This window comes from Prionailurus bengalensis, chromosome D1 (genome assembly GCF_016509475.1).
Source record: "Prionailurus bengalensis isolate Pbe53 chromosome D1, Fcat_Pben_1.1_paternal_pri, whole genome shotgun sequence".
NCBI lineage: Eukaryota > Metazoa > Chordata > Mammalia > Carnivora > Felidae > Prionailurus > Prionailurus bengalensis.
In genome coordinates, this window is record NC_057346.1 from 39798540 (window position 1) to 39824253 (window position 25714).

General features: G+C 38.6%; 2 protein-coding genes across 27 annotated transcripts in view; one reads left to right on the forward strand and one right to left on the reverse strand.

The window, feature by feature from the left end:
* CD1H11orf54 (chromosome D1 C11orf54 homolog) lies at nt 1-21953 on the reverse strand. Of its 6 annotated transcripts, none has more exons than XM_043579944.1 (9): nt 21860-21953; nt 16957-17103; nt 14454-14552; nt 10785-10858; nt 10504-10605; nt 9370-9546; nt 8225-8374; nt 2176-2292; nt 1-1209 (listed from the first exon to the last, which is right to left on the reverse strand). In XM_043579944.1, exons 2-9 carry the CDS (start codon nt 17009-17011, stop codon nt 1036-1038), a joined length of 948 nt encoding a protein of 315 aa, XP_043435879.1. In that variant the 5' UTR covers nt 17012-17103; nt 21860-21953; the 3' UTR covers nt 1-1035. The 6 variants fall into 6 exon arrangements, with proteins under 6 accessions (XP_043435879.1, XP_043435876.1, XP_043435877.1 ...); XM_043579941.1 differs by lacking the exon at nt 21860-21953 and adding an exon at nt 21708-21795; XM_043579942.1 differs by lacking the exon at nt 21860-21953 and adding an exon at nt 21545-21701.
* Nucleotides 21852-25714, forward strand: part of TAF1D (TATA-box binding protein associated factor, RNA polymerase I subunit D) — an 11072-nt gene continuing 7209 nt past the window's right edge. For 19 of the 21 annotated variants that reach the window (XR_006297331.1, XR_006297342.1, XR_006297338.1 and 16 more), the window contains exons 1-3: nt 21852-21961; nt 23680-23864; nt 24574-24952. Coding sequence is in view for 2 of the 21 variants with exons in the window: in XM_043579947.1 (XP_043435882.1) it covers nt 23806-23864; nt 24574-24952 (438 nt within the window). In the remaining 19 variants the exon portion in view is untranslated. Of the gene's footprint in view, nt 22120-22152; nt 22351-23679; nt 23865-24573; nt 24953-25714 lie in introns of those variants that run through there. The other 2 variants (XR_006297333.1, XR_006297332.1) reach the window with 2 other exon arrangements.

Sequence of the window (25714 nt, forward strand, 5' to 3'; positions counted from 1 at the left end):
TTGTGAATATAAACTTTTTATTCATTTTTTGCTTCAAACTAGTGCTTCTTGTAAAAATAACATTTACAAATTTCTACTCACAGGACAGGTTATAGGTAACATCCAAAGAAGACAATCAAAAAATATTTTTTGAAGATTTAGTATGTGTTTGCCATTAAAGAGCTCCTAAATCTGCACATGCTTAGCATTAGCAAGATTACGATTAGACAGTTGATTTCTGGCTAATGATTATTAAAGAAGAATACTGAGGATAATGTCAACAATTTCAATCAGTAAAAGAGTAGAATTTTTTATTTCACAAAGGACAGTGTCATGTGTACCAACGGCCTCACTTATAAATTAAAGTATACCCACTTCAGTGTTGTATTTGGATGTTTCTTTTCCCTTTCCTTCTGGCAAATAGCCAACAAGATACAAACTGCTTCCAACTGGCAACCCAAACAAAGGAGGCATCATGGCTAACCACCTAGTTGCCAATGTTTGTGAAAGTCAAATTGCGAACTCCTGAGTATGGCTCAACCCCACCAAAACGGGGAAACTTGCTTCCTCTGCCCACCTTATTCCACAAAAATAAAAAAGTATACTCTGATTTCTGAAATGGATTTTTAAAATTTAATACTATAGATTCAATAACTATCAGCATTTGCAACACTGATTTTTCTAATACCCAGAAACATCCACTTAGGACTTGTGAGAGTATTTTGAAAAATTTAATAATGTTATACAAATATAAGTTATTACCAGTAGATAGTAGGTATAATCACGTGATTCCTGATCATGTTATATTTAAGGTATAAACATAAGACTGATTTTGCTGTGAATAAAGAATAAAAAAATGAACATTTTCATTATGTATGTTTGTTCCCAATAATCTCTAAGATATATCAGATAATACAGAGTACAGAGGTCAACATACCTTTCAGTTAATGGCCAAAACAATGGGATTTAAGTCGTGAGATCATTGCTATTGGATTTTATATTAGTATCAATCAATGAGTTGATTACTTAACCTTAATTATGTCTTTTTCATTTGATTTAATCTCGCCCAATGGAATGGGTCTCTTTTGGTTGATCAATGCGATACAGAAACTCTGCAGGCAAGAAGTATCCAAGATATTCCACTGTGTCTGGGGTAGTGTCATAATGGTAGTGTCCACCTTCTCCATGATGACTGAAACAATGGGTGTGCTCCAATCGCAAATCAAACCCCTAGGACAACAGACAAGCTATCTGTCAGTATTTAAATTATCCTGGATAGGAATTGTTTAAGGGGGAGGGAGACCTTTTTATTTGTTATAATAGTTTTTATTTTATTTTTTAAGTAAGCAATATATATACTTAATTCAAAATTCAAAGAGTGAAAAAGGATATATTCCGTAAAGTGTGTCTTTCCATCTTCTGCCTTTACTACTTCCTTCCTTCCTTTCCTTGCAGGCACCCGGTGTAAGGAGTTTCTTATATACCCTTCCAGAAATATTAACTTTTGTAATTTTTACTCAAATTTTCACTCTGTACATACTGTGATGAGTATTGCTTTTCTTCATTTAAAAATATAGCTTGAGCTCTTAGTATATTAGATCATAAAAGAGCTTCTGCTTTCTTTTACACCTACATGGCATTCTATTGTACACACATACCGATTCCACCAATTCTCAACTAACATTTAGATTATGTCCAATGCTGCTATTATAGTAATTCTATTATGAATAACCTCTTAACTAATAATTTTAAATACTTACACATATATTTAAGGATACATTCCTAGACACATAACCGCTGGATCAAAAGTCAGTATTGTGGTAGCTACTTTCTCTGAATTGGTCTCTCTCATATCTTTTTCTAGTGTCTAGTGTTAGAATATAAGGAATGGTATGATGAGCAACAAATAAGGTGATAGGAGACCCGAATCCTGGTCTTGATTCTACTATTTAATAACATGACTTTGGGTATCATGTAAAATACCTGTGCCTTGATTTGCTCGAAGGTAAAATCTTCCCTGCCTAACTAACTCATAGGGGCGTTAGCCACCTGCTCCCTCATCTTTCAAGATAATTCTGGAGACTATCCTAGTTCTTAAATGACAACTCAGAAAGTGCCTAATTTTAAAAGAATATCCTAAAACCTAAGCATAATCACTGTATTATACTGCAATATAAAAGACAGACATAAACTTACTGGGTCTCTGGAGACAAAAACTGGCAGACAAACCAAAGGAGCTTTCATCTCATAAAAGTGCAACCATTTATTCACCTCCTCATCAGAGTTCAAAGGGCAGGAAGAAAATTCTGTGGGCTACAATAAAAGATCATGCTAAATATATAGAATATTATTGATAATTAAAATGTAAATTGTATCTAACTTCATTACATTAGAAATTTAAGCCTTCTTATACATTTGACTATTTTTAGAATCAAAACAAGTTATATACCATAGTTTTCAAAAGGATCACCAATCAAGTGTATAAGCTAAAATGCATGAATGAATAAATGAAAGAATGAGCCTACTATCTTTTTATTTTTCATAGCTTCTCAGTTTTCCTGGAAATCTATCCTCATCCTAATTTTAAATCTCATTACTGCTACCAGTACATCGAGGGGTGTGTGGGTGGGGAACAAGGCATTAGAAGTTGGTAGAAGCATCAAAACGAATAAAATAAACTTATTCAAGGAAGCAAAAACAAAACAAACAAAAACTTGTACTACAAAGCACTGCTAAAAGAAATTTGGGAAGACCCCAAGGGGGCACCTGGGTGGCTCAACGGTTAAGCATCCGACTATGGCTCATGATCTCAAGGTTCGTGAGTTTGAGCCCTGCGTTGGGCTCGGTGCTGACAGCTCAGAGCCTGGAGCCTGCTTCGGATTCTGTGTCTCCCTGTCTCTCTGTCCCTCCCCTGCTGGCACTCTGTCTCTCTGTCTCTCTGTCTCTCTCTCTCTCTCTCTCAAAAATAAAGCATTTAAAAAATAAAAGAAATTTAAAAAGATTCCAATAAATGGAGAAATATCCTGTGTTCATGAATCGAACAATATTGTTAAGATGTTAATACTACCAAAAGCAATCTAAAGATTTAATGCCACCCCTATTAAAATCCCAATAAAGTTTTCTGCTGAAATAGAAGAATCCATCGTAAAAGTCATGTGGAATCTCAAGGGACCCTGAAGAGCCAAACCAATCTTCGGGGAAAAGAGAAAAGTTGGAGGCCTAGCACTTCCTGATATCAAACTTACTACAAGTAATCAAAACGGTGTAACATTGGCATAAAGGCAGACATACAAATCAGCGGAATAGCACAGAGATCCCAGAAATAAACCCTTGCATATATGGTCAAATAATTTTCAATAAGGGTGTCAAAACCACTTAATGGAAAATGGACTATCTTTTCAAAAAATGGTGCTGGGAAAACTGGATATTCATGTGCAAAAGAGTGAAGCTGGCCCCTTAATTTATACATGTACAAAAAAAGAACTCAAAATGGATCAAAGACCTAGCTGTAAGAGCTAAAATATAAAACTTAGAAGAAAATTTAAGGGAAAAGTTTCAGAACGTGGGATTTTCACCATAATTTCTTGCATATGACATAAAAACTAGAGGCAACAAAAGGAATGATAAACAAGTGGGACTATATCAAATTACAAACGTCTGCACTGTAAAGGAAACAAGCCACAAAATGAAAAGGCAATCTATGGAATGGGAAAAAATATTTATCCAATAAGGGGTTAATATCCACAATATACAAGGAACTCCTACAACTCAATAGCAAAAAACAACCAACTTAAAAAATGGGCAAAGGAACTAAATTAGACGTTTCTCCAAACAAGACATATAAATGGCCAGCAGGTATAAGAAAAAGTGCTCAATATCATCAGGGAAGGGAAATGCAAGTCAAAACCATGAGATATCACCTCATTCCTGTGAGGATGGTTGCTATCAAAAAAGCAAGGGATAACAAGTGTTGACAAGGATGTGGAGAAAAAGGGACACTTGTATGCTGTTAGTAGGTATGTAAACCAGTGCAATCATTATGGAAAACAGTATGAAGGTTCCTCAAAAAATAGAACCATATGATCCAGTAATCCCACTTCTGGGTCTATCAATGGATGAATGGATAAAGAAACTGTTGTGTGTGTGTGTGTGTGTGTGTGTGTGTGTGTATAAATGTGTGATTTGATTATATATATGTGTGTGTAAATATGTAAAATTATGACATATGTATACACACACATATACAAGGAATGTTATCCAGGCTTAGGAAGGAAGGAAATCCTGCAATTCGTAACAACATGGATGAACTTGGAGGACATTATGCTAAAATGAAATAGGCCACACACAAATATTGCATGGTATCACTTACTAGAATCTAAAGAGTCCAATTTAGAGAAACAGACACATAAAGTGGTGGTTGCCAGGAGCTGGGGAATGGGGAAAATGAGGTGAAGGTCAAAGGGTACAAACATTTTTCAGTTACAAGATGGGTAAGTTTTAGAGATATAATGCACCTTATGGTTAACTACAGGCATACCTTGGAGATGTCGTGGGTTTAGTTCCAGACCACTGCAATAAAATAGGGGCAAGTCAAATGAATTTTTTAGTTTCCCATTGCATGTAAAAGTGATGTTTGCATTATACTGTGGTCTATCAAGTGTGCATTATATCTTAAAAAATGTACATACCTAAATTTAAAAATACTTGATTGCCAAAAAACGCTGACAATCATTTGAGCTATCAGCAAGTCATAAACTTGTTTTTTCAAGGCATAAACTTTTTGCTGGTGGCGGGTCTTGCCTCAGTGTTGATGGCTCAGGGTTGAGTGATCAGGGTGCCACAGTGGTGAACAGTGCTGTTCTGTAGCATTTTACCCACAGAACTTTCAAAATTGGAGTCAATCCTCTCAAACCCTCCAGCTGCTTCAGCAACTTAGTTCATGTAATGTTCTAAGTCCCTTGTTGTCATTTCAACAATCTTCACAGCATCTTCACCAGCAGATTCCATCTCAAGAAGCCACTTTTTTTGTTCATCCCTAAGAAGCAACTCCTCATCTGTTCAAGTTTGATCATGAGATTGCAGTAATTTAGCCCCACCTTCAGGCTCCACTTCTAGTTCTCTTGCTGTTTCTACCACTTCTGCAGTTACTTCCTCCACTTACATCTTGAACCCCTCGAAGTCATCTATGGGAATTGTAATCAACTTCTTCCAAACTCCTATTTATGCTGACATTTTGACCTCTTCTAATGAATCACAAATGTTCTTAGTAGTATCTAGAATGGTGAATCCTTTCTAGGTTTTCAACTGACTTTGCCCTGAGCTGCCATACGTCTATGGAAGCTATAATCTTATGAAATGTATTGTTTTTAATTTTTTAATGTTTATTTATTTCTAAGAGAGAGACAGTGCCTGCAGGGGAGAGGCAGAGAGAGAGGAAGACACAGAACCCAAAGCAGACTCCAGGCTCTGAGCTGTCAGCACAGAGCATGACATGGGGCTTGAACACACGAACCATGAGATCATGACCTGAGCCAAAGTCAGATGGTTAAGCGACTGAGCCACACAGGCGCCCCTGAAATGTATTTCTCATATAATAAAATTTGAAAGCTGAAATTACTCCTTGATCCATGGGTTGCAGAATGGATGCGATGTTAGCAGGCATGAAAGCATGAATCTCATTGTACATCTCCATCAGACCTCTTGGGTGACCAGGTGCATTGTCAATGAGCAGTAATATTTTGCAAGGAATATGCTTTTCTGAGCAGTTGCTGTCAAAAGCATGCTAAAAATATTCAGTAACCCATTTTGTAAACGGTTGTGCTATCGTCTGGGCTCTGCTGTTCCATTGATAGAGCACAGGCAGAGTAGATTTAGCATAATTCGTAAGGACTCTAGGATTTTCAGGATGGTAAATAAGCACTGGCTTCAACTTAAAGCCACCAGCTGCATTAGCCCTTAACAGAAGAGTCAGCCTGTCCTTTGCAGCTTTGAAGCAAAGCATTGACTTCTCTATAGGTATGAAAGTCCTAGACGGTATCTTCTTCCAATAGAAGGCTGTTTTGTCTACCTTGAAAATCTGTTGTTTCGTGTAGCCACCTTCATTAATTACCTTAGCTAGATCTCTGGAGGATAACTTGCTGCAGCTTCTACATCAGCATTTGCTGCTTCACCTTGCATTGCTATGTTATGGAGATGGCTTCTTTTCTTAAACCTCATGAACCAACCTCTGCTAGTTTCGAACTTTTCTTCTGCAGCTCCCTCACCCGTTTCGGCCTTCATAGAATTGAAGAAGGGCTTTGCTCTGGATTAGGCTTTGGCTTAAGGGAATGTTAGGACTTGTCTGATCTTCCATCCAGACCACTAAAACTTTCTCCATATCAGCAACAAGGCTATTTTTGCTTTCTTACCATTTGTGGATTCACTGGAGTAACACTTCTAATTTTCCATCAAGGACTCTTCCTTTACGTTCACACCTTGGCTATTTGGATGGGAGGTCCAGCTTTTGGTCTCCCTTGGCTTTTGACATGCCTGCCTCACTAAGCTTAATCATGTCTAGCTTTTAATGTAAAGTGAGAGACGTGTGATTCTTCCTTTCACTTGAACACTGAGAGGCCACTGTAGGGTTAGTAACTGGCCTAAATTTGATATTGTTGTGTCTCAGGGAATAGGGAGGCCTGAGGAGAGGGAGAGACACAGGGCTGGTTGGTGGAAAAGTCAAAACAGACCAACATTTATTAAGGTGACCATCTTACACGGGTGCCGTTTGTAGCACCCCAAAGCAAGTTCAATCATTACTTCAAAGATCACTGATGACGGACTGCCATAACAAATATAATAAGAACAATGAAAAAGTTTGCAATATTGCGAGAATTACCGAAATGTGACACAGAGAGGGGAAGTGAGCAAATGCTGCTGGAAATTTGGTGTCAAAAGACTTGCTTGATGCAGTGCTGCCACAAACTCATGTATGAAAAATGCAGTATTTGCGAATGCAATAATGTGAAACACAATAAAATGAGATATGCCCATAGTTAATAATAAAGTATTGTGTACTTGAGTTTTAAAAATGCCTGTAATTATTTGGTATTTGCAATTAGATTTATCTACAATTCTGTTTTTAACAATTTGGAAAATTAAGTAGTTTCGTAGATGTTGTGTCCTTCTTTGCAAAATCAGCTGACTTGCCATTTAAAATTATCAGGATAAAAAACATTAAAACCAAACATTTTTGATGAGTTTAGTGACAGAATGAAAAGGAAATTAAGTTGTAATTACTTTTACACTTGATTCATTCATTCACCTACAAAACATTATTTTAAAACCTTGGGGTGCCTGTGTGGCTCAGTTGGTTAAGCGTCTGACTTCAGCTCGGGTCATAATCTCATGGTTTGTGGGTTCGAGCCCCACATTGGGCCCTGTGCTGACAGCTCAGAGCCTGGGGCCTGCTTCAGATTCTGTCTCCCTCTCTCTCTGCCCCTCCCCCATTCATGTGTGTGTGCACGTGCGCTCTCTCTCTCAAGAATAAACATTAAAAAAAATAAAAATTAAAAAAAAAATGCCCTGGGACTTGCTTCATACGGTATTCCATCCTTATTGTCTTATAAACTTATATAATTAGCCCATAAGATTATAATTTTCATAATGACTCCTTTTCCCAAAACCACAACCATCTAGATAGCAAAGTCAACATATGCAGTTTGGGATTCTGGCAATAAAAATGATAATCCAAAAAAAATTGATAATCTATTTCTAAGGCTTATACTCATGTCTATCTACATCTTAAAAACACAAAGTTCCAATATATTAACATAAAGAAAGGACTCTAGTTAGACATTATCTTACAGTATGATTTACAGTATTGTTTGTCATTTAAGTTTTAAAGTAATACATGGGGCACCTGGGTGGCTCAGTCAGGTAAGTGTCCAACTGTTGATTTTCACTCAGGTCATAATTTCATGGTTTGCGAGATTGAGCCCTGTGTCGGGCTCTGCACTGAGAGTGGAGCTGGCTTGGGATTCTCAATTCTCCCTCTCTCTCTCTCTGCCCCTCCCCTGCTCTCTCTTTCTCTCAAAATAAAATAAACTTAAAGGATTAAATAAATAAATAAGTAAAATTAATACAATCATAGTAAAAGCATTCAGGGTGTTTTAAGGGTAGAATTCTCAATGTATATTAAAAAATCTCAAGATCTTAAGTATGTGCACATACATAATACCCATATACACATGTACACAAAGACTCTTACCATTATGTGAGTCTTCACTTTTCCCTTCTGAATTACGAAAGTACCTCCCATCCCTACAGGCTTATCTCCATAATGTTTTTCAAGAGTCTGTCTCATACAAGTCACAAAGTTAAGTTTTCCAGTTCTTCTTTTGGCTTTCACCTCAATGACCTAGAGAGGACATAAATATGCATTCCATTGCTCTAAGCTGCAAAATTTTATGTGAATAACTATCAAAATGAAACATATAATCTAATGCCATTAAGCAGTCACTTGTTTGCTTGGAGCACACACATAGGAGTCGAGTGAGATATCTCAATCCTGTCTTGATCAACAATACATAGCGTGCGTGCGTGCGTGCGTGCGTGCGTGCGTGTGTGTGTGTATGATGAGTTATCATTTACTCTAATAAGTCTTATTCATGTTTTCTTGGACAGAGAGAGTTATAGCGAAGTCTTCTACTGAGCTCTAGAGATTCTTATCATTTACATGTCAAGGCGGCAAAAGGTTGAGAATTCCTGGCTCAAAGGGGTTAACCTCTGGTAGTTCAGAAGGGAGGAGAAAGTGATTACATCTTTTCCTTTCCCTTAAAATTCTGGACTTGTGTTACCTCCACTTAATTAGGTCTTTTTACTTCACTACCTGGCTTCTCAAAGTAGCCGAAGTAGCTCCCTCTATTTAAAAATCTGAGAGTTCCCACAACTGCTAACATTGAAATGATCTTTTCGTGTTCTAACAGGAAGTAAATACGAGGTGAGGCATTAATTTTTTTTACCTCTTTCTTGATGTAATATTTTGCTACCACAATTTCTGTCTAGCTCAACCAACGTCTGATCAATCAGCAATGAACAAATTACCTACATAGTAACTGTAGGTAGGTAGTATCTGTCTATTTCAGCTGCGTGGTTCATCTATTTGACTCACTCCGCACATGAATAGCATTACCTTTTATTCCTCAGAAAACAAGGTATTGCTTACTAAGTATTCTTCACCTCAGTTTTAAATAAGACTTTCACCTTACTTGTAGTACTCTCTGAATCTGTAATAAAATTTGGCTCAGCTGGTTTTGACTTTTAAGAAAACCGTACTTGTGGCAGTTAAAGTTCAAATTTTTAGCCATCTGAGAACTTCTGGAGAATACTGTGTTTTTGTGAACAAAAAATCACCTTTCCAGGTTGGCCCTCACTGGCAAAAAGATTAGCCAGTAATGCACACCCAAAATCGTGATATTTCTCACTGTATTTCTCGAGCAGACACCCTCCATCTGCCGGGTTAACATGGGCAAAGTAACTTCCATTTACTGGAGATTTGTGTTCACTTTCTGTTTGAATAATTGGCATAAACTGAAAAGAAATGTAAATAAGAAAAGTAAATTAGTCAATCCTGGCATCAATATCCGAAGAGAATATCTTGAGGATCCTTGACTTAAGATATTTTATTTCAGGACCTATTAAGAAAACATGAAGTATGAAATATTTAATTTTAGATTCAAAATGTTGAAGATTTACAAACATCAAAAAGTTGAAAAAACATTTTATAAAATGTCTAGTATTTCTTACAGTGTTTCAAAAACCTTGTAAACTGGGCTTTAAATTTTAGACTTTTTTTCTATCTTGAACACTAGGTAAATTATATTACTCTTTCTACAAAAGAACCTTGTATGCCTATCAAGTAATGGTCACATCTGAAGAGATGAGGGAATGGGCAGATTTAAGAGGTCTTTTACTTCTCTGGTCCAGAGATGGGAAGAGACCGTGGTGTTTTTATGCTGTAAATATACTAACACACACAGGAATCGATAGTATCTTTTGTAAATAATCATTATACCACTGGGGTAGGTCCTTGCTATTTAGTCTGAAAGAGGGAATTGATGAGATCATTAAATACTCCATTCATCTTCTCATCAAAAGCTGCTTTCATATCAAAAGGAAAGATTTACAGTGAAGGCAGAAATTCTCTGATGGATAAAGGATTAAAATCTTGCACAATCCAGGGACCTCAGCAGACCACATTAGGATGTTAGACTCATCTAACACGGAGTGCATACCCTAGAAAATCTGAAATTAGGGGCTGGTGCTCCATTATAGTGGAGCATAGGCTATAGTCCAAATCGGTACCAAACAATATCAAATCTATAAAGAAAGAGGATACCAATTCATTCAGAAAGCAGACTTTCGGGTAGGGCAATAAAAGAAAAATAGGTAGACTAAACGTCAAATCAATAAAATAAAATAATAAAATAATAAAACAATTTAAAAAATAATAATAAAATAAAGTAAAATAATTATATGTATGCTGACCTCACAGTTGAACCCAACAGTCTGAAATGGGCCTGCTCCTGCTCCAAGAATAAAAGCTCCAGGAAGCTTAATGTCTTTTGCAATCTTATTTACATCAAAAACCTATACAAGAAGAAAAAATATTATTTAAATCACAACTTATACAAATCTGTACTTTTTTTCACTGAGTCCATTAACACTTCCATGCCACATTGGTCAATGGGTCTTCTAATAACAAAAAGAGGAATCAACTCAACTTCTAATAATCTTCATGTGAATGTGAAGAGTAAAAGTACACTTACTTTTTCTTTATTTGCAAGAGGCAATAAGTAAGGCACACCTCCTACTTCTGCAATTCTAGTTTTCCCACAGATGCCTAAAAAAAAAAAGTAGCTTTAAAAATAGGCAAACCTCGGGGCGCCTGGGTGGCTCAGTCGGTTAAGCGTCCGACTTCGGCTCAGGTCATGATCTCGCGGTCCGTGAGTTCGAGCCCCGCATCGGGCTCTGTGCTGACAGCTCGGAGCCTGTTTCAGATTCTGTGTCTCCCTCTCTCTCTGACCCTCCCCCATTCATGCTCTGTCTCTCTCTGTCTCAAAAATAAATAAACGTTAAAAAAAAAAAATAGGCAAACCTCTAACTTAAGTATAAAATGCCAAAAGGCACTAACTTATTTATTATTTAAAGGGTACCTAACTCTTCCATTCTTATAGTTTTACAAATAGTAGGGATTGAAAGACAGAAATAGCTATGATCCCTATCCTATTCTAACTACTTAATACATCTAATACTGTCGTTATCAAGCATAAAGGCAACGGAAAGTTGCTAATAGAGCAAGGGCTAGAATTGAAGCCGAAGTTCAGATAGGATGAGAATTCTACAATTAGTCTGTCATGACCTATTCCTTTAAAAATCTGTGCTTTGGGGGCACCTGGGTGGCTCAGTCGGTTAAGCATCTGACTTTGGCTCAGGTCATGATCTCACTGCTGGTGACATTGAGCCCTGCGTCGGGCTCTGTGCTGACAGCTTGTGGCTCAGAGTCTGGAGCCTGCTTCGGAGTCTGTCTCCCTCTCTCTGCCCTTCCCCCTCTTGTACTCTGTCTCTGTCTCTCTCTCAAATATAAATAAACATTAAAAAAACTGAAAAAAAATCTGTGCTTTTGGTAGAGAAGGAGTTGGTTAAAATTGTACTTTAGTATAACGTATTTTGCTCCAGTAGAATATTAGTTCTTTAAGAAACCCATATTGGGTGGGGCACGTGGGTGGCTCAGTCCCCCACTCATGCTCTCTCTCTCTGGGTCAAAAATAAATAAACATTAAAAAAAAAATTAAACAAATCCATATTGGGAGATCCTCTTGTCAAAGTTGTTTATTCCCAAGGTTGTTTTATAGAAATGCAAGTAATTAGAGATAACTTCAGACGTTGGGAACTTTCTACTCACACTTTTTTTTTTTTTTTTTTTTTACTGACACTTTTAATTAACATCACAGGTACAGCTAGACACAACTTGGGAAAGGCACCTTCTTTTTTTTTAATGTAAAGTAGAAAATAATTACTTTTTGTTTGGAAAAAAGCAGTCTTGTCAGTTTTATACTAACAATATCCCAAAATAAAGTATACACATACGTCGCTATTTCTTTAGCTATGCAGAAGGAAGATGTACAGGATTTTTATACATCCCATTTATAATTAGGGATTTTAGAAATTTCTTCCATGGGATCAGCAGAAATTACTCATGGATAAGAGTCTTTCTCATAAGTGATAGTAATACTGAAATTTAAAGAAACCATTAGAGGACTATTTTAGTAGTCCTGGGAAAAGACAAGTAATGTGCTAAAAATGGGGACTGTAGAGATGGAGAAGAGTAGATTAAGAAAGAGGACAAGGGAGAATAGACAACTATGGTGAAGGATTGAGCTAAATTTTAGACATGCTGACCTCAAGTTGTCCTTAGCATATATAGGTGGAGATGTCCTGTGGACAGCTGGAATTACTCATCTATAGCCAAGAAAAAGACAGACCTACCTAGGTGAGATGTGCAGATTTCAAGTTCTTGTATCCACACAGAAATTTAAAATCACAGGAGTAAATGGAAAAATGCAGAGAGACTGTACAGAATAAGAAGAGGTTGAGGAAAGAATTCCAGAAAATGTCAGGATTTTTAAGAGCCTGCCAGAAAGAGAAAGGAGCTAGGAAAAATGAGGAAGAAAGAACATCATGGAAGTCGGAAAGGTACCAAGGAAGAGAAGGCAAAAGAATCAAGGAAAAAGGAGAGAGAACTAAGGGGAGACAGAATGTCAGGCAGCCATGGCCGAATACTATGAAATATGTGAGAAACCAAATAATACTAGTAAACATATCAAAGTCATTGGTGACTTCAGTCAGACCAGGTAGAAAGCACCTAACACTTGTAAAAGATAAGATACATATAAACGTACATATCTAGCTTCCTTAGTGTTGCAATTTAAAGGCTTACAAGTTATCATCTAGAAACCTCTTTGGATGACAGAATTAAGATGAATCATTTTTCCTTTTCCTTGTACTCTTCTGTGTTTTCTGATTTTTTAATTTTACTTCCATTGACTACTTATTTAGTGGGGAGAATATATTACCTCTGGTACACAAAACTTCCAGAAGTTACAAGTATACTTAATGCTTGCTTGTTTGTTTGCTTATTTATTTATTTTGAGACACAGAGACTGCATGAGTGGGAGAGGGCAGGGGGGGGGGACCCAGAATATGAAATATGAAGCAGGCTCCAGGCTCTGAGCTGTCAGCACAGAGCCCAACGTGGGGCTCGAACTCACGAGCCGTGAGATCATGTAGAATTTACAAGAATACTTAAAATCAGAGACTGTTTAAGCTGGAAAGACCCAGAAAGAAAATGAAAGCCAAATCTCTCCATTTTAATATATCTGAAGCCCAAATATATTACTTGGCTTCCTTAGGGTAATGAAATCTGTGCGTGGCAGAGAAAGAAGCAGAGTCTAGAACTTCTGTGTAAAATTACTTTTTAACAAAAAATTATAATTATGTCAGTAACATAATCAAAGAGGAAGTGTGAGTGTTTATCTCCAAATTCCTCATCACAATAGGATATAATGGGAGAAGGTCAGACTTTCAGAACAGATAGACTTGGATTTGAATCCTGATTATGATTACTGTTGATCTTGCCTAGCCTCTCTGAGCTTCAGTCTTCTCATTCCTAGACTGGGGCGAGCACTTACTTTGCAGGGTTATTGTCAAAATTAAGTCACCAAATATAGGTGTTTATCTATCATACAAATTATATTTACTCAACCAATATTTTTTCCCTTCCTTCTTACTTTAAACATCGGCTGGATGATCACTTGGCAAATAAGAATTTAACAGACTCAAATACAAGGCTTTCAAGATTCCTTCTGGTCTTGAATAAATAAACAGCGAAATTTACATTTCCTTAACAGTCGCTCCAACAGTTAAAAAACAAAACTCTCATGTGATATCAAGGATTCTAGCCTACTGAATATCGATTATATAACCTGTGAAAATAACATAAGTGAATAAAACAGCATTTTCCCACAAAGGAATAAAACGAAATTTGCTCAATTTAAGAAAACTGCACAGGGGCGCCTGGGTGGCGCAGTCGGCTAAGCGTCCGACTTCAGCTCAGGTCATGATCTCGCGGTCCGTGAGTTTGAGCCACGCATCAGGCTCTGGGCTGATGGCTCAGAGCCTGGAGCCTGTTTCCGATTCTGTGTCTCCCTCTCTCTCTCTGCCCCTTCCCCGTTCATGCTCTGTCTCTCTCTGTCCCAAAAATAAATAAACGTTGAAAAAAAAAAAAAAAAGAAAACTGCACAGAAATTCAGCACAATTTAGTCTAAAATTTGGGACAATATCCTTTATTTGTAGGTAATTTAAGACAATCCTTCATAATAATTTTAGTTTCAGAAGAAGATGGGGACTGAAAAAAGTGAATTGCAAAAACTGTTTACCTTTTACAGGAAAGGTAAATGGCTCCTTAGTCAAATCAGGGCAATCGACCACAGACACCTGGACATCAGCAAAGTTATCTTTGAGGCCCTTCTGCAGAACTGACAGAAAAGGAAAAGGGTTAACATCAGGTAAAAATTTGCCACCATATATCAAACCTTCCCTCAACATTTTGGGTATCACGCTCTCAGTCTAAATTTGTATAATTAAAAGGCGGGGGAGGGAGAGGGCAAGGGGAGGGGCCTGGTTCAGTTGGTAGAGCAAGGGACTCTTCATCTTGGGGTCATGAGTTCAAGCCCCATGTTGGGCAGGGCTTACTTTAATTTAAAAAAAAGAGAGAGAGAGAGGGAGGAGTGCTTGGGTGGCTCAGTTGGCTAAGCGTCCGACTTGGGCTCAAGTCATGATTTCACGGTTCTTGGGTTTGAGCCCCACATTGGGCTCTGTGCTGACAGCTTGGAGCCTGGAGCCTGCTTCGGATTCTGTGTCTCCCTCTCTCTTTGCCCTTCCCCCACTTGCATTTTTTTCTCTCTCTCTCAAAAATAAATAAGCATTAAAAAAAAGAGGGAAATGGTCTTACTAATGAATATAACTAGACATTAGGCACACAATCACAAGGTCTTATTAATTAATATAATTAGACACCAACACACAATCACAAGACAGAATTAAACACAAATAATCCCCATCAAAATCACTATAGATCTGTAGAGATTTAAACACTGCACTAAGGTGAGGACTACTTTTCTTTTGCAGACAGAATTCCAAAGACCTATTGAAATGTCTATATTTAAATTGTTAGACAGTAAGCAATTACATGTAACAACTTCATGGACACTTGAAGAGAAAACGTTGAGCAAAAGGAGTAAGACACAAAAGACTTTATAGGACTTCACTTACACATACTTCAAAATCGGGCAACTCATCTAAGGTGACAGAAGTCAGAACGGTGGTTACCTCTTTGGGTAGAGATAGTGACTGGCTAAATACCTGAAGGAGTCTTCTGGAATGCCGAAGTATTTTATATCTCAGTCTGGGTGGTAGTGACATGAGTGTAAGCATGTTAAAATTCATCAAGATGTACACTTAAGATTAGTGCCCTTTACTGCAGACATATTGTAACTCAATACAAAAAGGGAAAAAAGAAACATATTTCAAAGTTACAATGCTAGGAGCAATGTACTTCTAAGGATGGAAAGTTTCCATAAAAACTTCTCTGATAGTAGTGTCAGCCATTAGTTTAAGTTTTGTAGAATCAACCTCTCCAAAACATGAAGTCATCCTAAATCTAGCCACATAGACATTCCATACCAGATCTTTTATCCATATGAAAACAGAAACCAAATTGCCTGGAAAATTCCCCTAGCTAAACTAATGACAGCAGACTTATCAATATGGAAATTATAATATTTCAGCATGTGGAAATACAGTTAAATCTATTTTTTACCGATTTCGAAGAGACCAAATTCTTGCTATAGGACTTTATGTAAAATTGAAAATCAATTGCAAGCCAAAAAACTTAGATTCCAATCTATTTTGTACTGAAAATATCCTGTACATATAGAAAGAACATATAGAAACACAGACACACAAGCGAAGATAGATGTAGAAAGACCCTCAAAGAAAAGATTCCTAGCTGTCCTCTCATAACAGGGAAGGCAGAAAGACTGACAGAAAGAAAATACAGGCAAAGAATACTAGTCATACAGATGATTTGTTAGCTGCCATCCCACTGAGGAAAAACTAGGAAGGTCAGAAGAAGAGAGTCATAACCAAGCAAAACCTGAGTACGCTTTTTGACTTCAACCTTAATCAGGAAGACAGATGAACTGTCAGGATGGGTGCACTTTGAAAAGTAAGGGTAGGTTTTATCCTCGCCGTCAGAATACAAGCTAGAGGCCATCAATCAAATGTTAGCTTTCTGACAGGCTATACAGTTTTGGCTTAGTACTATTCCTGGCTTCATTTCATAGTCCTATTTTTACTTTCTTTTTCTTATCTGTCACCCCACCTGATTCATCTTGCGAAGCTGCCTTAAATTCCTATTTGAACAAGGGGAAATGCAGAAAAATATATACAGAAATCTAAGCGAGTTCATTGGCAGTCTATCATATCAGGAGAAGGGGAAAAAGCAGTAATGTTAGGAACATGATTAATATACCACAGATTTTATACTTAAAGAATATTGTAACTGGTAAAAAGCTAAAATGGTGTGACTTTTCGGGCATCACACATACTTAAGTATTGGATTACTATATTCATTTTCACTCTGTAAAGTTGGTACCTTAACAAGAATCTTCAAGTGGTGAGTTTACTTTTTTTTCTTTTTTTTTTTGGAGGGGCATAATTTCGGGTTTTCTCAATAAAAATAGTACAGAAGAGACACCGAAAAGGAAAATGAGCTCTGCATTGAAAATACTATCACATAAATTATGTCTTACAATATTTTTATCTTTAATTGTTTTCCTTAGAATAACTTAAAAACCCTTCAGTTACTATTGTATTTACCTCCAACAAGCTCCTCAAGACTTGGCACGTGAAAAGAATACTCAGCGCAAGCCATTTCTTCTTGAGGTGCAAGGATGTACACGTAAAGCTATGGGAGGTTAATGGTCACAAGAGTTCCCCGTAAACGAAGCATGAACAGCTGTTGTTCTGGAAAGAAACACTAAGAGTTCAGTTATATAAAAAGGGCAGAAGGGCATTTGGGTTTCTATCCTCATAGAAGGGCAATCACAGCTTCTGGTATTTAATATTCCAAGCGAGAAATGCACAAGTAACCTTTTTTTAATACTGATTCTTTAAACAGTCAACACTTAAAATAGACAAGAGGAAATGCCAAACCAAGAAGGCACATGATTCTTTAGTCATATATGTGAATTTAACACGTAGTTTTCTAATGGTTGATCTAAGGAATATAGGTCCTGAGGCAAAAAGTTTTTAAGGTTTATAGATAACTGTTTAAACGGTTAGAGATAACAGTATAAGATGCTCAAGGAATTCATTCTCTCATAGATAATTTGTGTCTTCTATATTTGACATATAGGCTAAAAATTAAGCAAGTTTCTTAGACTACCACTTTTGCAAAAGAAATTTTAAATTACTAAGAAAAGTGCAAAATTCTGCAAACGAGTAGCTACTGAAACTCAAAGTATTACTTTTACTTACAAATAAACATACTTTCTTGGTAAGCAGCTTTAACGTTCAATTATTCTAACCTGATTATAGTTTGATGTTTTAAAAATATATGCTAAGTATATTTTACAATAGGGAAACATATATACACAGAGATTAGTATCTTACCTTAAGAGTTCAGGTGAGGTGATGAAGCGTGCAAGCAGAGGGAGGTAAATAAAATGAAGGGGAAAAAAAAAACCCCTAAAACCCAAGCAAAAATAATGTAAGGTGGGCAGGGGATCCTGCTCTAGGCCAACTGCAACAAAGAATGCTGGTAACATTCTTAAGGGTGTTTCTAAGAACACTATTCAGATTCTCATTAAAATTGTTAATGGAACATCTCATTAATTATTAACCTGAACAGTCTCGATACAGGCTTGCTTAGTAAATGGAAGGTGGTCTTTCAACATCACTTGAAAAATTCTCTCTCCCCGCCCATTTTTTTTTTTTTTTTTTTTTTAATTTTCCAAAGTTTCGCAGGTTTCTTAGAAACTGGGCTTCTGGTTTTGGTGGTGATTTCAAACAACATATCCTCAACAAACATGCTAGCGCATACATGTAGGACTTAATGTTCACATAAGTACCTCATCAAATACCAACTTTTATAACCCTTTGATTATATGCATAATCTAGTCTCCCAAATAAAATATAAACTGTTGATAATGGGCCCTGAGTCCTATATAATCATATTTCAATGATCTCAAGCATGTTTTTTCAGTTGAACAATTTATAATTGTTCAGGAATGAGACATTTTAACTTTTTCTCTGGAAATTAATTTCAGATGGACAGAAAACACACACAGATATTCCTGTATACCTTCACCTAGATTTTCCAAATGTTAACATCTTACGTTTTATCAGAAAGCAGCAAGTAATAATCAAGAACATGTCAAAATCTGCTCAATACTATATTTATAATGAGGAAAGTAAAAGCACTCTAGATATTTTTATTTATAGTAGGAATAATAAAGACAAGTTTAAATTCAAGTATAATCCTGATTTTATACTTTGTGCTACCTTTAAAAGGTCAGGGTTTTTTTTTGTTGTTGTCGTTTTTTTTTGTTTGTTCGTTTGTTTTTCTTTCCTCACCAAAACAGAAACAAAGTCCAAACCCAGGAGGCTACAGCTGAATAACTGGTTTGGAAATGTAGAACTTCAGGTTAGCCAACAGCCCAGAAGGCAGCGGTAGTGTGTGTGTGTTTATGTGGGAGGTAGGGCTGGAGGTTGGAGTTGGGAGTGATGAGAGAAAGGGGTTAGAAAAGGGTTTTTTTTTTTTTAATGTTTATTTTTGAGAAAGAGACAGAGTGTGAGCAGGGGAGGGGCAGAGAGAGAGGGGGACAGAATCTGAAGCAGGCTCCAGGCTCTGGACTGTCAGCACAGAGCCTGACGTGGGGCTTGAGCTCACGAACTGAGCGATCATGACCTGAGCAGAAGTCAAAAGCGTAACTGACTGAGCCACCCAGGAACCCCAGAAAAGTTTTAATACAGGGGCACCCGGGGGGCTCATTTCGCTAAGCGTTCGACTTTGGCTCAGGTAACGATCTCATGGTTTGTGAGTTCGAGCTCTGCTTTCCACACAGAGCCCACTTCAGATCCTCTGTTTCTCTCTCGAAAATAAATAAACATTAAAAAAAAAAAAAAGGTTCTAATACAAACTCAAGAGTGGCTCTAGGAGGACAGCTTTGGGCTGTAAGGAGGCACAGGATATTTACCCTCCAGATTCCATTCCTGGCAGTCACTGGCCCAGCAGTAGGGCCTAGAGATGGAAAAAATATAAATAAAAGGCAGTTGGGTAAGTGGAACTGCAGAGACAATGCCTAACAGGGTAGAACAACTGTAGCAACCAAGCTGATAACTTTTTATTGAGTGCATGCTATATTAACAGGTACGTTCGATATGCCACTTTACATTCTCTCAAAACCTCTCACTCCAAAGAGATAATACATTTCTCATTCTACAAAAGAGGAATAGGCCAGAGAGAATGTATTATTTGAGATCACCCAGCTATTAAAAGAAAGATTAAAAAAAATAATTGAAAATCAAATGTAGCCCACTGTAAAGCCAGAACTCCGAGGTTAACCTGAGACAGAATGACACAGCTCAGCTCACAGACGGAAGAATTTGCATACAGTCATCTTGAGAGCACTCAGAGGTGTCATCTGTTTGCTTTGTTTCTTCCTGCTAGGCAGTGATCTTTTTGAAGATAGGCCTAGGGCTCTCTTATCTGTCTTCCGAGTGCCTTCCTACTGGGCACCATTTCAGCCTTAACTATTTATTGAACGTTTACAACGTGTCAGACACATAAGTCTCTGGGATAGGGCTGGCTTGCGGGTGTGCAACTAGTATAATTGCACAGGGCCATGTATTCAGAACAGCACTTGGTTTAGTGCTCTGCTGTCCACCACCCTGCAATTCTTAACTTTATATTTGAACTTTTAGGACCACTAGGACAATGGAGCACGTGCAGGATCAGAGGCCGGAGGTGCATCGGGCATGTCCACCACCACCATTCCTTGCTACTTCACTCCCATAATGCATTTGTGAAGCCCCAAGAACACAGAAATCTAGTGGACCCACCATCTGTGGGAGTTCAGGGAGACTTAAGGTCCCCGGATTACATAGTGTTGGTTTGCATACATCAAGAAGTAAAAAAAAATATGTTAGTTTTGTGCAGTTTCCACTGTTCTGGTAAGAACAAAATACATGTTTGTATGAGCTACAAAATACATATTGTGAAATTTAAGCAATTCTGCATACGAGTTGACTGTTCTTTCATCTGTATTTAAAACTGGCACTGCACGATAGAAGTAAAACATGCTAATAATTTAAATTTAAAAAATTTTTAATGTTTATTTATGAGAGAGAGACCGAGTGCAAATGGGGGTGGGGGTGGGGGGTGGGCAGAGAAAGAGAGACAGAGACACAGAATCTGAAGCAGGCTCCAGGCTCCAAACCGTCAGCAACAGAGCCCAATGCATCGGGCTTGAACTCACCAACTGGGAGATCATAACCTGAGCCGTAGTCCGATGCTTAACAGACTGAGTCACCCAGGCGCCCCCAAATTTTTATTTTGACATTAAATAGCAAATTTCTATTAACAAGTGAATACTAACATGCTGTTATAATTAATAGAAAGTTGATGCTATTAGTTGAAACACCGTGACAAGCCAAAGGAGATACCAGAAGAAAGGAGAGAGCTTACTTTTTAGTACCTTTAGTGGCGCTTCGCCCTGCTGTTTGAACAAGGGAGCCTGTATTTTTATTTTGTACGGAGTCTCACAAATTACATGGCCAGGGCTGCTCCCAAATATGACAGCGAGTAACACGACCATACCTGTCGTGGCGTTTCCTAGTAGTTCATAGACTTGTGGAAATGCCCGCCTACCTAAGGGATTCGACTTCTATGCCTGGAATTTTTCAGTATGTAGAGAGAAACTGTGTAAAGAGATCAGTTTACCTTCAAGGTCTGTTCAATCCTGAGATCACACTGACTCTACGGGACTAGGCAACTTTACGGGTCTATCATATGATACAAGAGATCTGAAAGTTTTGTAACTCCTTTAGGAGAGAGAAAAAAACCACCCAAACTAGACTAGTTGAAACTGTTTTAACACTCAGTAGCCGTTCGGGGAACGAAGTCAAAAACCCAGAAGAAAAAAACAATCCACCACTGGTGTCTCTTGCGATACGTTGCCCAGCTCCAGGAGGCTGACCCTCAGTTTGGAGGGAAAGAGTGAGCTAACACAACAAGTCCAAAGGTGGAGAGGGGAACCGGGTGTGCAATGGAGTAACACCGGCTTCCAGTACAAAGGTTACAAATTTTGAGTCACGGTCAAGGCAGGGGTCTGTCACAGTTTCACACAGAAGAGATTTCTGAAGACAGAAGTAGATCTAACAACACAGCCGGCACCACACTCACATCCACGCACACACCCCTGACCAGGCTTTAGGAAATCAGACGGCGGCTCAGCAAATGCGAGACACCGGAAACAGATCAGGCTGAGTGGCTGCCTCCTGGCAGTTCACACCCACTCCGAAAAGTTGACCCCATTTGCCGAAAAGTTCTTGGCTATTCCATTTACCTATTCAGTTAGCCGAGCCGACTCCTGAACCCCGAGAAATGCGTCTGTCAACCCCGCCTCCTCCGCGTTAGGGAGCTCAGGCACCGCCCACCCCAATCGCCCCGCCCCTCGCGGCGATCAAAATGGCGCTCCCGCATCTTGCTGCTTCCCACCTTTCACGTTCCTCGTGGCGTAAAGTGTTCTCGCGAGATTTCGGGCCCACTATTAGCTGGGTCGTGCGATGGGCCATCCTTTTCTTTCGAGAGGCTGTGGAGGTAGGTGGTCCTAGGCGCGTTGGGGTGCTGCGGTCAGGAGGTTGCCGGATGCGGACCTCCGAGGCCTGGGTTGGTCAGCCTGTGCCGAACCGGCGCTCCTGGTGCAAGCCGTTTGCCAGTTTGGGTGGGTAGGAAGAGGACGTGATCGTCGGGGCCTGGTGAGCGAGGGAGGAGCTCGGTTTCCCCGGGATCCTCGCGTTGCTCGGCAGGTTGCAGCCACAGCGCAGAAGGCAGGCCCTGAGGGTGGTGGGCTCGCGGCTGTGGGCCTAGTGGCTGGATGGCGGCCCACACCTACGCGTTTGTAGGCGTGCTCCGTTGTATGTTAGTGAAGTTGTTAAAATTAAGTATTACGGGCGAGCACACGTTTTGTTAATCTTCGTAAGTGCAAGGTAACCATTTCTGACGCCATTTTCCTTGCATGAGGTTGGGTGCTTCCTGGAGACCCTCTGCTCGAAGGTCAGGCATAGTGAGTGGTTGAAGGGGTTGTTACCACCACACAAGAGCGCCGGATCGTGGGACGGAAGCGACACTTAGGAGTGCTTTCTTTAGAAATTTATTTTAATGGTTATTTATTTTTGAGAGTGTCGAGTAGGGGAGCGGCAGAGTCGGGAGACAGGATGGGGCTCGAGCTCAGGAACGGTGAGATTATGACCTGAGCTGAAGTGTACAACCGACTGAGCCCCTCAGGGGCCCCAGGAATGCTTTCTAAACCGTTTCCGAAAATGTGTTTTTTGAGTTAATGCCACTGTGATATTTAAAAGGCAGATTTAACCTCCGGTATATCCCATCAGTGCCATTGGACCCAATTTTTGTTAAATTGCTGTTTTTGGGCAATTCATGAATTCGTAGATTTTGCATTTTGAAAATGCAAAGCTGCAACAAGACATATCCTGAAAATTACCACGAGTCCGTTGGGTGTTTTGCAGATACAAGATCTGTGTGACTTTAAGGATTTCCTGAGTTGAGATATTTTGCCATTTAATTCTAGGATTCCTTTCTTCCTTAGTTGTCCTTCCCAAGTAAAGACTAAACGCAAGAGCGGAAGAATGTAGGCATCACCTATGGGGGAGATGAGGTAGCAAACTAATAAATAAGACAGTTTTTGCTTTGTTATTGTAAGAGCTTCCAAGGAGGTTAAAATGAGAGATGAAAGGCACCATTGTGTAGTCTGTTAGCCTTTCCTTGAAAAGTTTGAGAATTCAGGACTTATCAGGAAATCCTATATGCCGAGGTAGAAATTTCACAGTGACTTGGAATCACAGTATGAATGAGAAGAGGCTACAAATAAAAAATGAGGCCAGCGGTTTGGATTGACAGAGTAAATCGTGGGGATTATTTCTCCTGATACACTGAGGCAGCATTGCCTCTTGCCTTCGTATGTAGTTTTTCCTGGGAGTGCTCATCTGCTCTTAACAAATGGCTTTTTGGCTATTAACGGTGTGTTAATACTTGCACACAATATGGCTAGTGAATTTACATTCTGTATTACGGGAAGATGTTTAATACTTTTTTTTTGGAAATGTACTGTAATCTTATTCCACTTGGATAGATTGAGAAGACACAGCTGAAAGATGGAAACCATGAATTCACTTTCTAGATTTTAGAATTTTTGATTTGAAATGGATAGTTCCTATATAAAAATATTAAAGGCCTTGTATTTGATTTTTTCCTTAATTTACATAAAACGGCATTACCTGACTACGTGAAATTTTGTTTAGATAATAGCTGTTTGTGTTAGCATTCGTTCGGAGAAGCCACATCATGTTTGCCGAGTTGTCGGAAATCTGAAGCAAGTAATAAGTGATGACTAATTTGGAGAGGGGCTTGGAGAATACATAACAGGAATGAATTCTCTGAACCCTATAATGGCATCTGATTCAGCTGTGGAAATTGAAAATCACAGGTAAGTGCTTTTTAAGTTTTTTAATCACCCATTACTAGATTTTTATCACAAAGCTGACTAAATTTGATGGTAATGTTTACTGTATTTGAATTACCTAGTAAGCAGTAAAGGTAATTTTCAAGAATTAGAAGAAAAGGAAAACCTGTTACAGGTCTTCGGCTTGTTTATATAATTAACAGTGGGATACATTCTTAACCAGGGAAGCAATACTCTTGGCCAGTTTGGTGTCTCTTCCTGACGAAATTACTCCTACAAACGGGCAATGGACATCAGTGGGTGATCTTGCTTAAAAATTACTTTGTGATACTGCACATTATCGAGAATGCTGGCATGTATATGTATATATATGATGGAAATATCTAGTTAACAAGGGAAATGAAATGGGCATTTATACTGTATTCAAGTCAAATGTTTACTTTGTTCCTCTAGTTTTATTTAGAGCAAGTTCTAGCAGTAAACAAGACCGTCTTTGGAAATTAATATTCTTTCTTTTGGGAGATCATTTTTTGGTAAATGCTATGAGATCATGGCACTATAGGCCATTTTCAGTAGTTAGAACGAAATAGTTGGCTTAGTACTGAGCCCATCTTTTTAAAAATTATTCTGAACATGTTTTCCTGCTTTTGGTCTGTGGAAGAAAAGTGTATTACAGTAATCAGTATTCAGTAATACAAGAGGGTGTGATTAATTTTTCCCCTTTTTTTTCCAGTGATAATTCTTCATCTGGTAGCAGCTTATTTAAAACTCAGTGTGTCCCTTCCTCACCTAAACCGAGGCAAAGAAACCCTATCAGAAAATTTGTTTATTCACCTGAAAGTGTTCAAGCAAAGGATTCCTCTAGTGACTCATCTTTAGAACCAAGACCATTGACTTTAAAAGCTATTTTTGAAAGATTCAAAAAAAAGAAACGTAAAAAGAGGAAATACAAGCCAACAGGAAGACCAAGGGGAAGACCAAAAGGAAGAAAAAATACTAGATGCTCCCAAATAAATAGGAAACAAGTTAGAGACAAAGGATCTGGGTTCCCATTTTTAGAATCAGAGAATGAAAGAAAACCACTACCTTGGAGGAAGATTTTAACCTTTGAGGTCAGTATTTTATAAATGTGGATACACATAGCCAAAATGCCTGAAATGATTTGTTGGCCACTTTTAAGTGCCCCCCCCCCTTTTTTGTAAAGTTTATTTTTTTAAGTGTTTACTTTTGAGACAGAAAGAGCATGAGTGGGGGAGGGACAGAGAGAGGGAGACATAGAATCTGAAGCAGGCTCCAGGCTCTGAGCTGTCAGCACAGAGCCCTACGCAGGGCTCGAACTCATCAACTGTGAGATCATGACCTGAACTGAAGTCAACCGCTCAACCAACTGAGCCACCCAGGTGCCCCTGTAAAGTTTATTTTTGAGTGAAGGAGCCCACAAGCGAGCTGGGGAGAGGTATAGAGGGGAGGAGAGAGAATCCCAAGCAGTCTCTGCTGTCAGTGGTGAGCCGGAAAAATGTGGGGCTCAATCTCAACATTTGCCAGCCCCGTTCCAGGGAGTTTGACACAAGCATTCCAGGAGATGTCTGGATTTAGATTTCTCTAGAACTTAGCCCTGCTTGATTTAGGATAAATAAGGTCAGACACTACTTTGCTTTCAACTGTATCTCTTTATTCTTTTGGTAGTCTCTTCCAGAGTTAACTACTTGTGTTTGTAGGTGACGAAATGTGTAAGGAATTCATGTCTCATATTGGCACAGCTATAAGCATGGTCTTTCCCTTTACTTGAACAGAGTTAAGACTTGTGGTTCTTGTTTTTTATATTCCATTCCCAGAAGTAGTTTTCACTGTAGAAGTTACCTGCAGTCGGTCTT